General features: G+C 52.2%; 1 protein-coding gene across 1 annotated transcript in view; it reads left to right on the top strand.

Moving 5' to 3' along the window:
• The window catches only part of LOC144481080 (disintegrin and metalloproteinase domain-containing protein 12-like), a 359,843-nt gene that overhangs the window by 315,592 nt on the left and 29,885 nt on the right, over positions 1 to 14,366 (top strand). The window contains exons 12-13 of the mRNA XM_078200726.1: positions 813 to 990; positions 7,831 to 7,920. Of these exons, the coding sequence (XP_078056852.1) occupies positions 813 to 990; positions 7,831 to 7,920 (268 nt within the window). The remainder of the gene's footprint in view (positions 1 to 812; positions 991 to 7,830; positions 7,921 to 14,366) is intronic.

A 14,366-nucleotide genomic window follows, 5' to 3' on the forward strand; every position in this document is an offset into this window, starting at 1 on the left:
CCGTGGGGTTATGCTGCAACTGTACAGGACCTTGGTGAGACCACATTTGGAATATTGTGTGCAGTTCTGGTCACCTCACTATAAGAAGGATGTGGAAGCGCTGGAAAGAGTGCAGAGGAGATTTACCAGGATGCTGCCTGGTTTGGAGGGTAGGTCTTATGAGGAAAGGTTGAGGGAGCTAGGGCTGTTCTCTCTGGAGCGGAGGAGGCTGAGGGGAGACTTAATAGAGGTTTATAAAATGATGAAGGGGATAGATAGAGTGAACGTTCAAAGACTATTTCCTCGGGTGGATGGAGCTATTACAAGGGGGCATAACTGTAGGGTTCATGGTGGGAGATATAGGGAGGATATCAGAGGTAGGTTCTTTACGCAGAGAGTAGTTGGGGTGTGGAATGGACTGCCTGCAGTGATAGTGGAGTCAGACACTTTAGGAACATTTAAGCGGTTATTGGATAGGCACATGGAGCACACCAGGATGATAGGGAGTGGGATAGCTTGATCTTGGTTTCAGATAAAGCTTGGCACAACATCGTGGGCCGAAGGGCCTGTTCTGTGCTGTACTGTTCTATGTTCTATATAACCCGCTCATTCCAGATACCAATCTCGTCAACATTTTTATCTCGATTTATCTCTGGTGTTTCACAGAAGCACAGAATGAAGCCATTCAAACTGCCCTGTCTGTACTGGCTTTCTGTAAGACTAACTTCCCTGCTCCACCTTTTTCTCATAGCCCTCCCATTTCTTTTCTCTGCTTTCTTTGCTCTCCTGTTTGCTCCTTGTTCCTCTGACACTCTTGTCTATTTTCCCTTCAGTGCAGTGTTGCCAACTGGATTCAGTCTTTGTAGCCGGGATGATTTGGTACTGCACCTCAAGCGTGGCCTCGGGGTTTGTCTTTACAACCTACCCAATTTTGACAAGCTTGTTGGAGGCATCGAGTGTGGAAACCTGTACGTGGAGAGAGGTGAAGAATGTGACTGCGGCAAACCTGCGGTAAGGAGATGTCCAATGTGATCAGCCTGATAATGAGTATTGAACATTGCGGTGGACAGGTTTAGTTCCTGATGGAACAAGGCTCGATGTAAATGTGGGACTGGATCCAAACTGAATTTCAGTTCCTAACTGCGTTTATTTAGTTTAGATTTGACAAGGATTTTTTCCTTTACAAAAGCAAGGCTTGGGAAAAAGCTGTTGATGTAATTATTTCCACGTGAAGAGGGAATTCTATGAAAGTTAGTGTAAGCGATGCTGAAGGAACAGTTCAGCATTATTCCCACCTCGGGGAAAAGAGTGTCCAGATCACTCTCCCTTTCAGAGAAATATAGAAGATAGGAGCAGGAGGAGGCCATTCGGCCCTTCGAACCTGCTCCACCATTCATTATGATCATGGCTGATCATCCAACTCAGTAGCCTAATCCTGCTTTCTCCCCATAACCTTTGATCCCATTCGCCCCAAGTGCTATAACCAGCCGCCTCTTCAATACTGAATATTTCACTGAAGCCACACAATTTAGAGTAGCTCGCAGCCGAAATTGCCCCAGCTGCACACACTTCCTGTATGTACGGGCGGCTTGGTGGCACAATAGTTAGCACTGCTGCCTCACAGAGCCGAGTGTTCAATTCCTGGCCTCAGGTGACCATCTTTGCAGAGTTTGCACATTCTCCCCATGTCTGCGTGGGTTTCCTCCGGGTGTTCCAGTCTCCTCCCACAATCCAAAGATGTGCGGGTTAAGTGGATTGGCCATGTTAAATTGACCCTTAAGGTCCCGAGATGTGTAGATGTAGGGGGTTAATGGGGTAAAGATACGGGGTTTACGCAGAGAGTGGTTGGGATGTGGAATGGACTGCCTGCAGTGATAGTGGAGTCAGACACTTTAGGAACATTTAAGCGGTTATTGGATAGGCACATGGAGCACACCAGGATGATAGGGAGTGGGATAGCTTGATCTTGGCTTCAGATAAAGCTCGGCACAACATCATGGGCCGAAGGGCCTGTTCTGTGCTGTACTGTTCTATGTTCTATGTACTCAGTCTACCACTCTGGTCTTCAAGAGGACCAATTTTATCCCTCACTATCCTTTTACTCCAAACATACCTCTAGAAGCTCTTTGGATTTTCCTTCACTCTGTCTGCCAAAGCCACCTCATGTCTTTTTTTAGCCCTCCTGAATTCCCTCTTAAGTAGCTTCTTGCACTTTTTATACTCATCGAGCATCTGATCTGTTCCTTGCTGCCTGTACATTTCATACAACTCTCTCTTCCTCTTAATCAGTGTTACAATCTCCCTCGAGAACCAAGGTTCCTTATTCCTATTTACTTTGCCTTTAATCCTGAGAGGAACATACAAACTCTGCACTCTCAAAATTTCTCCTTTGAAGGCTTCCCACTTTCCATTTACATCCTTACCAGAGAACAGCCTGTGCCAATCCACACTTCCCAGATCCCTTCTCATTTCATCAAATTTGGCCTTTTTCCAGTTCAGAACTTCAACCCGAGGACCAGATCTATCCTTATCCATGATCAGGTTGAAACTAATGGCATTATGATCACTGGATCCAAAGTGTTCCCTCCCACTCACATCCATCACCTGCCCTAACTCATTTCCCAATAGGAGATCCAATATCGCATCCTCTCTAGTTGGCACCTCTATATACTGATGTAGAAAATTCTCCTGAACACATTTTACAAACTCTACCCTGTCTAAACCTTTCACAATATGCCGAGATCTGTCAGTGCCGAGATCTGTCAGTGACGAGATCTGTCAGTGCCGAGATCTGTCAGTGCCGAGATCTGTCAGTGCCGAGATCTGTCAGTGCCGGGATCTGTCAGTGTCGATCTGTCAGTGCGGAGATCTGTCAGTGCGGAGATCTGTCAGTGCGGAGATCTGTCAGTGCTGAGATCTGTCAGTGCGGAGATCTGTCAGTGCCGAGATCTGTCAGTGCCGAGATCTGTCAGTGCCGAGATCTGTCAGTGCTGAGATCTGTCAGCGCCGAGATTTCTGAAGGCCCTACTCCCATACCCACTGCACAGCTACCGCCTCCTTCATCTAAAAGCAAAATACTGTGGATCACAGAATCTCAACAGTGCAGAAGGAAGCCATTCGGCCCATCGAGTCTGCACCTACCACAATCCCACTCAGGCCCTATTCCCACAAGCCTGTGCATTTACCCTAGCTTTTCCCCCAGACACGAAGGGCCAATTTAGGACGGCCAATCCACCTAATCGGCACATCTTTGGACTGTGGGAGGAAACCCAGGCAGACACGGGGAGAACATGCAGACTCCACACAGACAGTGACCCGAGGCCGGAATTGAACCCGGGTCCCTGGCACTGTGAGGGAGCAGTGCTAACCACTGTGTCACCGTGCTGCCCCGGGTCCCTGGCACTGTGAGGCAGCAGTGCTAACCACTGTGTCACCGTGCTGCCCCGGGTCCCTGGCGCAGTGAGACAGCAGTGCTAACCACTGTGCCAGCGTGCTGCCCCGGGTCCCTGGCGCAGTGAGACAGCAGTGTTAACCACTGTGTCACCGTGCTGCCCCGGGTCCCTGGCACTGTGAGGCAGCAGTGTTAACCACTGTGTCACCGTGCTGCCCCGGGTCCCTGGCGCTGTGAGACAGCAGTGCTAACCACTGTGTCACCGTGCTGCCCCGGGTCCCTGGCGCTGTGAGGCAGCAGTGCTAACCACTGTGTCACCGTGCTGCCCCGGGTCCCTGGCACTGTGAGACAGCAGCGCTAACCACTGTGTCACCGTGCTGCCCTGGGTCCCTGGCGCTGTGAGGGAGCAGTGCTAACCACTGTGCCACCGTGCTGCCCCGGGTCCCTGGCACTGTGAGGGAGCAGTGCTAACCACTGTGTCACCGTGCTGCCCCGGGTCCCTGGCACTGTGAGGGAGCAGTGTTAACCACTGTGTCACCGTGCTGCCCCGGGTCCCTGGCACTGTGAGGGAGCAGTGCTAACCACTGTGTCACCGTGCTGCCCCGGGTCCCTGGCGCTGTGAGACAGCAGTGCTAACCACTGTGTCACCGTGCTGTCCCGGGTCCCTGGCGCAGTGAGACAGCAGTGCTAACCACTGTGTCACCGTGCTGCCCCGGGTCCCTGGCACTGTGAGACAGCAGTGCTAACCACTGTGTCACCGTGCTGCCCTGGGTCCCTGGCACTGTGAGACAGCAGTGCTAACCACTGTGTCACCGTGCTGCCCTGGGTCCCTGGCACTGTGAGGGAGCAGTGCTAACCACTGTGTCACCGTGCTGCCCTGGGTCCCTGGCACTGTGAGACAGCAGTGCTAACCACTGTGTCACCGTGCTGCCCCGGGTCCCTGGCACTGTGAGGGAGCAGTGCTAACCACTGTGTCACCGTGCTGCCCCGGGTCCCTGGCACTGTGAGACAGCAGCGCTAACCACTGTGTCACCGTGCTGCCCCGGGTCCCTGGCACTGTGAGGGAGCAGTGCTAACCACTGTGTCACCGTGCTGCCCCGGGTCCCTGGCACTGTGAGACAGCAGTGCTAACCACTGTGTCACCGTGCTGCCCCGGGTCCCTGGCACTGTGAGGGAGCAGTGCTAACCACTGTGTCACCGTGCTGCCCCGGGTCCCTGGCGCTGTGAGACAGCAGTGCTAACCACTGTGTCACCGTGCTGCCCCGGGTCCCTGGCTCTGTGAGACAGCAGTGCTAACCACTGTGTCACCGTGCTGCCCCGGGTCCCTGGCACTGTGAGACAGCAGTGCTAACCACTGTGTCACCGTGCTGCCCCGGGTCCCTGGCGCAGTGAGACAGCAGTGCTAACCACTGTGTCACCGTGCTGCCCCGGGTCCCTGGCACTGTGAGACAGCAGTGCTAACCACTGTGTCACCGTGCTGCCCTGGGTCCCTGGCACTGTGAGGGAGCAGTGCTAACCACTGTGTCACCGTGCTGCCCCGGGTCCCTGGCGCTGTGAGGGAGCAGTGCTAACCACTGTGTCACCGTGCTGCCCCGGGTCCCTGGCGCTGTGAGGCAGCAGTGCTAACCACTGTGTCACCGTGCTGCCCCGGGTCCCTGGCACTGTGAGACAGCAGTGCTAACCACTGTGTCACCGTGCTGCCCCGGGTCCCTGGCACTGTGAGACAGCAGTGCTAACCACTGTGTCACCGTGCTGCCCCGGGTCCCTGGCACTGTGAGGCAGCAGTGCTAACCACTGTGTCACCGTGCTGCCCCGGGTCCCTGGCACTGTGAGACAGCAGTGCTAACCACTGTGTCACCGTGCTGCCCCGGGTCCCTGGCACTGTGAGACAGCAGTGCTAACCACTGTGTCACCGTGCTGCCCCGGGTCCCTGGCGCTGTGAGGCAGCAGTGCTAACCACTGTGTCACCGTGCTGCCCCGGGTCCCTGGCACTGTGAGACAGCAGTGCTAACCACTGTGTCACCGTGCTGCCCCGGGTCCCTGGCGCTGTGAGGCAGCAGTGCTAACCACTGTGTCACCGTGCTGCCCCGGGTCCCTGGCACTGTGAGGGAGCAGTGCTAACCACTGTGTCACCGTGCTGCCCCGGGTCCCTGGCACTGTGAGGGAGCAGTGCTAACCACTGTGTCACCGTGCTGCCCCGGGTCCCTGGCGCAGTGAGACAGCAGTGCTAACCACTGTGTCACCGTGCTGCCCCGGGTCCCTGGCACTGTGAGACAGCAGTGCTAACCACTGTGTCACCGTGCTGCCCTGGGTCCCTGGCACTGTGAGACAGCAGTGCTAACCACTGTGTCACCGTGCTGCCCTGGGTCCCTGGCACTGTGAGGGAGCAGTGCTAACCACTGTGTCACCGTGCTGCCCTGGGTCCCTGGCACTGTGAGACAGCAGTGCTAACCACTGTGTCACCGTGCTGCCCCGGGTCCCTGGCACTGTGAGGGAGCAGTGCTAACCACTGTGTCACCGTGCTGCCCCGGGTCCCTGGCACTGTGAGACAGCAGCGCTAACCACTGTGTCACCGTGCTGCCCTGGGTCCCTGGCACTGTGAGGCAGCAGTGCTAACCACTGTGTCACCGTGCTGCCCCGGGTCCCTGGCACTGTGAGACAGCAGCGCTAACCACTGTGTCACCGTGCTGCCCCGGGTCCCTGGCACTGTGAGGGAGCAGTGTTAACCACTGTGTCACCGTGCTGCCCCGGGTCCCTGGCACTGTGAGGGAGCAGTGCTAACCACTGTGTCACCGTGCTGCCCCGGGTCCCTGGCACTGTGAGACAGCAGTGCTAACCACTGTGTCACCGTGCTGCCCCGGGTCCCTGGCTCTGTGAGACAGCAGTGCTAACCACTGTGTCACCGTGCTGCCCCGGGTCCCTGGCACTGTGAGGGAGCAGTGTTAACCACTGTGTCACCGTGCTGCCCCGGGTCCCTGGCACTGTGAGGGAGCAGTGCTAACCACTGTGTCACCGTGCTGCCCCGGGTCCCTGGCACTGTGAGACAGCAGTGCTAACCACTGTGTCACCGTGCTGCCCCGGGTCCCTGGCACTGTGAGGGAGCAGTGCTAACCACTGTGTCACCGTGCTGCCCCGGGTCCCTGGCGCTGTGAGACAGCAGTGCTAACCACTGTGTCACCGTGCTGCCCCGGGTCCCTGGCTCTGTGAGACAGCAGTGCTAACCACTGTGTCACCGTGCTGCCCCGGGTCCCTGGCGCAGTGAGACAGCAGTGCTAACCACTGTGTCACCGTGCTGCCCCGGGTCCCTGGCGCAGTGAGACAGCAGTGCTAACCACTGTGTCACCGTGCTGCCCCGGGTCCCTGGCACTGTGAGACAGCAGTGCTAACCACTGTGTCACCGTGCTGCCCTGGGTCCCTGGCACTGTGAGGGAGCAGTGCTAACCACTGTGTCACCGTGCTGCCCCGGGTCCCTGGCGCTGTGAGGGAGCAGTGCTAACCACTGTGTCACCGTGCTGCCCCGGGTCCCTGGCACTGTGAGACAGCTGTGCTAACCACTGTGTCACCGTGCTGCCCCGGGTCCCTGGCACTGTGAGACAGCAGTGCTAACCACTGTGTCACCGTGCTGCCCCGGGTCCCTGGCACTGTGAGACAGCAGTGCTAACCACAGTGTCACCGTGCTGCCCCGGGTCCCTGGCGCTGTGAGGCAGCAGTGCTAACCACTGTGTCACCATGCTGCCCCGGGTCCCTGGCGCTGTGAGGGAGCAGTGCTAACCACTGTGTCACCGTGCTGCCCCGGGTCCCTGGCACTGTGAGGGAGCAGTGCTAACCACTGTGTCACCGTGCTGCCCCGGGTCCCTGGCACTGTGAGGGAGCAATGCTAACCACTGTGTCACCGTGCTGCCCCGGGTCCCTGGCACTGTGAGACAGCAGTGCTAACCACTGTGTCACCGTGCTGCCCCGGGTCCCTGGCGCTGTGAGGGAGCAATGCTAACCACTGTGTCACCGTGCTGCCCCGGGTCCCTGGCACTGTGAGGGAGCAGTGCTAACCACTGTGTCACCGTGCTGCCCCGGGTCCCTGGCGCTGTGAGGGAGCAGTGCTAACCACTGTGTCACCGTGCTGCCCCAGATGCTGTCAGACCTGCTGAGATTTTCCAGCAAATTTCTGTTGTTGTGGCCTCCTTAATCTGTTCCTCAACCTTGTTACCACAAACTCCGAATAGGGCCACAGGTCCCATTCGACCCACAATATACCAGGAAAGTATTTTAGTGCAGAACATCCCCAGGACTGGACTGGGACATTCAGACTTTATGTTCCAATCCTGCAACAAGACTTGAAACCTGGAACTTCTGCCTCAGAGAAGGATCCATTTCAAAATTCTGCCTTGAATCCAGTGAAACTCTTTCACCATGTCGAGGTATCACTCCAATAACGGGTATTATTTGTGTTTGTTTATTTTCAGGAGTGCACAGATACTTGTTGTGAGGCAGCGACCTGTAAACTCAAAGCTGCTGCCAAATGTTCAACGGGTGCGTGCTGTAAGGACTGCCAAGTAAGTTTTCATTGGATCCCTCTGCTCGCCAGGACAGGTTGAGAGAGATTACAGAACCACAGGTTTCATTAATAGGGGCATGAGTCCAAAGGCAAGGACGTTATGTTAAACTTGTATATCACATTGATGAAGCCCCAACTTGAGAATTGCACCGAGCTCTGGCTGCCACACCTGAGGAAAGATGTGAATGTATGAATAATAGAATAGTTGGGCAAGATAAAAGGGCTCCTCAGTACAAAGCCCCGATCTTAACTTGGAACTGTTTTTCTTGGAGAAGAGAAGATAGACATGGAAATGAAGCTCCTTTTGTGGCTCAGTCCAGAACTCAGGGGCCCTGTTTTAAAATTAGATATCGCTCTTGTTGGACAGAGAAAAGTCTTATTGAGTACAAAAGCAGGAGGCTTAGATGACTTTTTTCAGAGTTCTTGTTTGGACACAGCTCGAGTATTGCCCACTGCTCTGGTCATCACTGTAAAAATAATGGTTTTTATCATGTTTTAATTTAGTGTGGAATCCTGCTGACAACACTTCACAGAATCCGTGCAGAAGGAGACCATTCGATCCATCAAGTCTGCACTGGCTCAACATCCCACCCAAGCCCTATCCCCATAACCCACAGGTTTACTCCCTTATCCCCCTAGCCTACACATCTTTGGACCGTGGGAGGAAACTGGAGCACCAGGAGGAAACCCACTCAGACACGGGGAGAACATGCAAACTCCACCCAAGCCAGGAACCGAACCCGGGTCCCTGGCACTGTGAGGCAGCAGTGCTAACCAGTGTGTCACCGTGCTGCCCCGGGTCCCTGGCACTGTGAGGCAGCAGTGCTAACCAGTGTGTCACCGTGCTGCCCCGGGTCCCTGGCACTGTGAGGGAGCAGTGCTAACCACTGTGTCACCGTGCTGCCCGGGTCCCTGGCACTGTGAGGCAACAGTGCTAACCACTGTGTCACCATGCTGTCCCGGGTCCCCGCCATTGTGAGACAGCAGTGCTAACCACTGTGTCACCATGCCATCTTGTCACCCGTTGCTTTGAAATGGTGCTGATAAGTTTCCTTCTTGAACTGCAGTCCATTCTTTGGTGCAGAGAGGACAGTGAGAAATCATTCGCATTGCCCTGGGTCTGGAGTCACATTTTTGATTTGATTTATTATTGTCACATGTATGAACATATGGTGAAAAGTATTGTTTCCTGCGCGTTATACAGACAAAGCATACCATTCATAGAGAAGGAAACGAGAGAGTGCAGAATGTAGTGTTACAGTCATAGCGAGGGTGTGGAGAAAGATCAGCTTAATGCGAGGTAGGTCCATTCAAAAGTCTGACAGCAGCAGGGAAGAAGCTGTTCTTGAGTCGGTCGATACGTGACCTCAGACTTTTGTATCTTTTTCCTGATGGAAGAAGGTGGGCGAGAGAATGTCCGGGGTGTGTGGGGTCCTTAATTATGCTGGCTGCTTTGCTGAGGCAGTGGGAAGTGTAGACAGAGTCAATGGATGGGAGGCTGGTTTGCGTGATGGATTTGTTCATGATCTTTTGTAGTTTCTTAGAGTCACAGACGTTTACAGCATGGAAACAGGCCCTTCGGCCCAACTTGTACATGCCGCCCTTTTTGTGAAACCCCGAAGCTAATCCCAATTACCCGCATTTGGCCCATATCCCTCTGTACCCCTCGTACCCATGTAACTATCTAAATGCTTTTTAAAAGACAAAATTGTACCCGCCTCTACTGCTACCTCTGGCAGCTTGATCCAGACACTCACCATCCTCTATGTGAAAGAAATGCCCCTCTGGACACTTTTCTATCTCTCCCCTCTCACCTTAAACCTATGCCCTCTGGTTTTAGATTCCCCTACCTTTGGGAAAAGATATCGACTATCTGGCTGATCTGTGCCCCTCATTATTTTATAGACCTCTATAAGATCACCCCTCAGCCTCCTACGCTCCAGAGAAAAAAGTCCCAGTCTATCCAGCCTCTCCTTATAACGCAATTCATCAAGTCCCGGTAGCATCCTAGTAAATCTTTTCTGCACTCTTTCTAGTTTAATAATATCCTTTCTATAATAGGGTGACCAGAATTGCACACAGTATTCCAAGTGTGACCTTACCAATGTCTTGTACAACTTCAACAAGACGTCCCAACTCCTGTATTCAATGTTCTGACCGATGAAACCAAGCATGCTGAATGCCTTCTTCGCCACTCTGTCCACCTGTGACTCCACTTTCGAGGAGCTATTAACATGTACCCCTCGATCTCTTTGTTCTGTAACTCTCCCCAACGCCCTACCATTAACTGAGTAAGTCCTGCCCTGGTTCAATCTACCAAAATGCATCACCTCGCACTTATCTAAACTAAGCTCCATCTGCCATTCGTCAGCCCACTGGCCCAATTGATCAAGATCCCTTTGCAATTGGAGATAATCTTCCTCACTGTCCACCATGCCACCAATCTTGGTGCCATCTGCAAACTTACAAACCATGCCCCCTATATTCTCATCCAAATCATTAATATAAATGACAAATAACAGTGGACTTGCGGTCTTGGGCAGAGCAGGAGCCCATACCAAGCTGTGATACAACCAGAAAGAATGCTTTCTATGGTGCATCTGTAAAAGTTAGTGAGAGTTGTAGCTGACACGCCAAATTTCCTTCGTCTTCTGAGAAAGTCGACTTTCTTAACTATAGTGTCGGCATGGGGGGGACCAGGACAGGTTGTTGGTGATCTGGACACCTAAAAACGTGAAGCTCTCGACCTTTCTACTTTGTTCCCGTTGATGTAGACAGGGACATGTTCTCCTTTACGCCTCCTGAAGTCGATGACAATCTCCTTCCTTTTGCCATTGCGGGGGAGGTTATTGTCACCGCACCAGTTCACCAGATTCTCTGGCCGGAAATTTACCGCCTCGCCCACCACAACATTGGAGTGGGTGAGAGGCCGAGAATGGGAATGGCCATTGACCTCGGGTGGGAATTTCCGGCGAGGCCAGAATATCCCGCCCTCTATGTCTTTCCTGTACTCTGTCTCGTCATTGTTTGAGGATGATTATGGAGGAGGTGTTGTTGCCTATCCTTACTGATTGTGGTTTGTGGGTTGGGAAGTTCAGGATCCTGTCGCAGAGGGAAGAGCCGAGACCCAGGCCAGGGAATTTGGAGATGAGTTTTGTGGGAATAATGGTGTTGAAGGCTGAGCTGTCATCAATAAATAGGAGTCTGACACAGGTGTCCTTGTTATCTAGGTGTTCCAGGGTTGAGTGCAGGGCCAGGGAGATGGAGTCTGCTGTGGAACTTTTGCGACGGGAGGCGAACTATAGTCAATGAGATGAGATGGAGAATCTGGTGAACTGGTGCGGTGACAATAATCTCTCCCTCAATATCAACAAAACGAAGGAGACTTCAGGAAGCGTAAAGGAGAACATGCCCCTGTCTACATCAACAGGGATGAAGTAGAAATGGTCGAAAGCTTCATGTTTCTCGGTGTCCAGATCACCAACAACCTGTTCTGGTCCCCCCATGCCGACACTATAGTTAAGAAAGCCCCACCAACGCCTCTACTTTCTGAGAGATCAGCTGACACCAGGTTATAGTCCAACAGGTTTAATTAAAATCACAGGCTTTCGAAGCGCTGCTCCTTCATCAGGTGAAGCGGAGAGAGGTGCGCTGGCACAGAATATATATGATGTGGAGATGCCGGCTTTGGACTGGGGTAAGCACAGTAAGAAGTCTCACAACACCAGGTTAAAGTCCAACAGGTTTATTTGGTAGCAAATACCATTTGCTACCAAATAAACCTGTTGGACTTTAACCTGGTGTTGTGAGACTTCTTACAGAATATGTAGGCAGAGTGACGATAGCCCTACACTCACAGGAGCCAGAGGAAATGGGCGAGGTATTAAATGAGTACTTTGCATCAGTATTCACCAAAGAGAAGGACTTGGTAGATGATGAGCCTGGGAAAGGATGTGTGGATAGTTTGAGTCATGTTGAGATCGAAAAGGAGGAGGTATTGGGGTTCTTGAGAAACATTAAGGTAGACAAGTCCCCAGGGCCTGATGGGATATACCCCAGAATACTGAGAGAGGCAAGGGAGGAAATTGAACATAAGAACATAAGAACATAAGAAATAGGAGCAGGAGTAGGCCATCTGGCCCCTCGAGCCTGCCCCGCCATTCAATAAGATCATGGCTGATCTGAAGCGAATCACTTCCACTTACCCGCCTGCTCCCCATATCCCCTAATTCCCTTACCGATCAGAAAACTATCTACCCGTGATTTAAAGATATTCAACGAGGAAGCCTCCACCACTTCAATGGGCAGAGAATTCCAGAGATTCACTACCCTCTGAGAGAAGAAGTTCCCCCTCAACTCTGTTCTGAACCGGCCCCCCCTTATTTTGAGGCTGTGCCCTCTAGTTCTGGTTTCCCTTCTAAGTGGAAAGAATCTCTCCACCTCTACCCTATCCAGCCCCTTCATTATCTTATATGTCTCTATAAGATCACCCCTCATCCTTCTAAACTCCAACGAGTACAGACCCAATCTGTTTAATCTCTCCTCATAAGCTACACCCCTCATCTCTGGTATCAACCTGGTGAACCTTCTCTGCACTCCCTCCAAGGCCAATATATCCTTTCGCAAATAAGGGGACCAAAACTGCACACAGTACTCCAGTTGCGGCCTCACCAGTGCCTTGTACAGTTGCAGCAAGACCTCCCTGCTTTTATATTCCATCCCCCTCGCGATAAAGGCCAACATTCCATTCGCCTTCTTGATCACCTGCTGCACCTGCAGACTGAGTTTTTGCGATTTGTGCACAAGGACCCCCAGGTCCCTCTGCACAGTCGCACGATGTAATTTTTCTCCATTTAAATAATATTCCAATTTACTATTATTTCTTCCAAAGTGGATAACCTCACATTTGCTAACGTTATATTCCATCTGCCAGATCCTCGCCCACTCGCTCAGCCTATCCAAATCTCTCTGCAGACTTTCCGCGTCCTCCACGCAATTCGCTTTCCCACTCACCTTCGTGTCATCAGCAAACTTGAATACCCTACATTCAGTCCCCTCCTCCAGATCATCTATGTAAATGGTAAACAATTGAGGCCCCAGCACCGATCCCTGCGGCACGCCACTGGTCACCAACTGCCAACCAGAAAAGCACCCATTTATCCCAACTCTCTGCTTCCTGTTAGATAGCCAATCCCCAATCCACGCCAACACCTTACCCCTAACTCCGTGTACCCCAATCTTCTGCAGCAACCTTTTGTGAGGCACCTTATCGAACGCCTTCTGGAAATCTAAAAACACCACATCCACCGGTTCCCCTCTGTCAACCGCACTAGTGACATCTTCATAAAAGTCCAGTAGATTCGTCAAACACGACTTTCCCTTCATGAATCCATGCTGCGTCTGCTTGATCGAACCATTCTTATCCAGGTGCTCTGTTATTTCCTCTTTAATAATGGACTCTAGCATCTTCCCAACTACGGACGTTAAGCTAACCAGCCTGTAGTTACCCGCCTTTTGTCTACTTCCTTTTTTAAACAGCGGCGTAACAGTAGCTGTTTTCCAGTCAGCCGGCACTACCCCAGAGTCCAGCGAATTTTGATAAATTACTACTAACGCATCTGCTATTACCTCAGCCATTTCTTTCAGTACCCTGGGATGCATTCCATCCGGGCCCGGGGACTTGTCTACCTTCAGTCCTATTAGTCTACCAAGCACCACCTCCTTAGTAACAGTAATTGTATTAAGGACCTCCCCTCCCACCAACTCTCGATCTCTAATATTCGGCAAACTATTTGTGTCTTCCACCGTGAAGACCGACACAAAGAACTTATTTAAAGTCTCAGCCATTTCCTTGTTTTCCACTATTAAATCCCCCCTCTCATCTTCCAAGGGTCCAACATTCACTCTAGCCACTCTATTTGGTATAGTACCAGAAGATTGGAGGTTAGCGAATGTTGTCCCATTGTTTAAGAAGGGGAACAGAGACTTCCCCGGGAATTATAGACCGGTGAGTCTCACTTCTGTTGTCGGCAAGATGTTGGAAAAAATTATAAGGGATAGGATTTATAGTTATTTGGAGAGTAATGAATTGATAGGTGATAGTCAGCATGGTTTTGTGGCAGGTAGGTCGTGCCTTACTAACCTTATTGAGTTTTTTGAGAAAGTGACCAAGGAGGTGGATGGGGGCAAGGCAGTGGACGTGGTATATATGGATTTTAGTAAGGCGTTTGATAAGGTTCACCATGGTAGGCTTCTGCAGAAAATGCAGATGTATGGGATTGGGGGTGATCTAGGAAATTGGATCAGGAATTGGCTAGCGGATAGGAAACAGAGGGTGGTGGTTGATAGTAAATATTCATCATGGAGTGCGGTTACAAGTGGTGTACCTCAGGGATCTGTTTTGGGGCCACTGCTGTTTGTAATATTTATTAATGATCTGGATGA

The sequence above is a fragment of the Mustelus asterias genome, chromosome 1 (genome assembly GCF_964213995.1).
Source record: "Mustelus asterias chromosome 1, sMusAst1.hap1.1, whole genome shotgun sequence".
Classification (NCBI taxonomy): domain Eukaryota; kingdom Metazoa; phylum Chordata; class Chondrichthyes; order Carcharhiniformes; family Triakidae; genus Mustelus; species Mustelus asterias.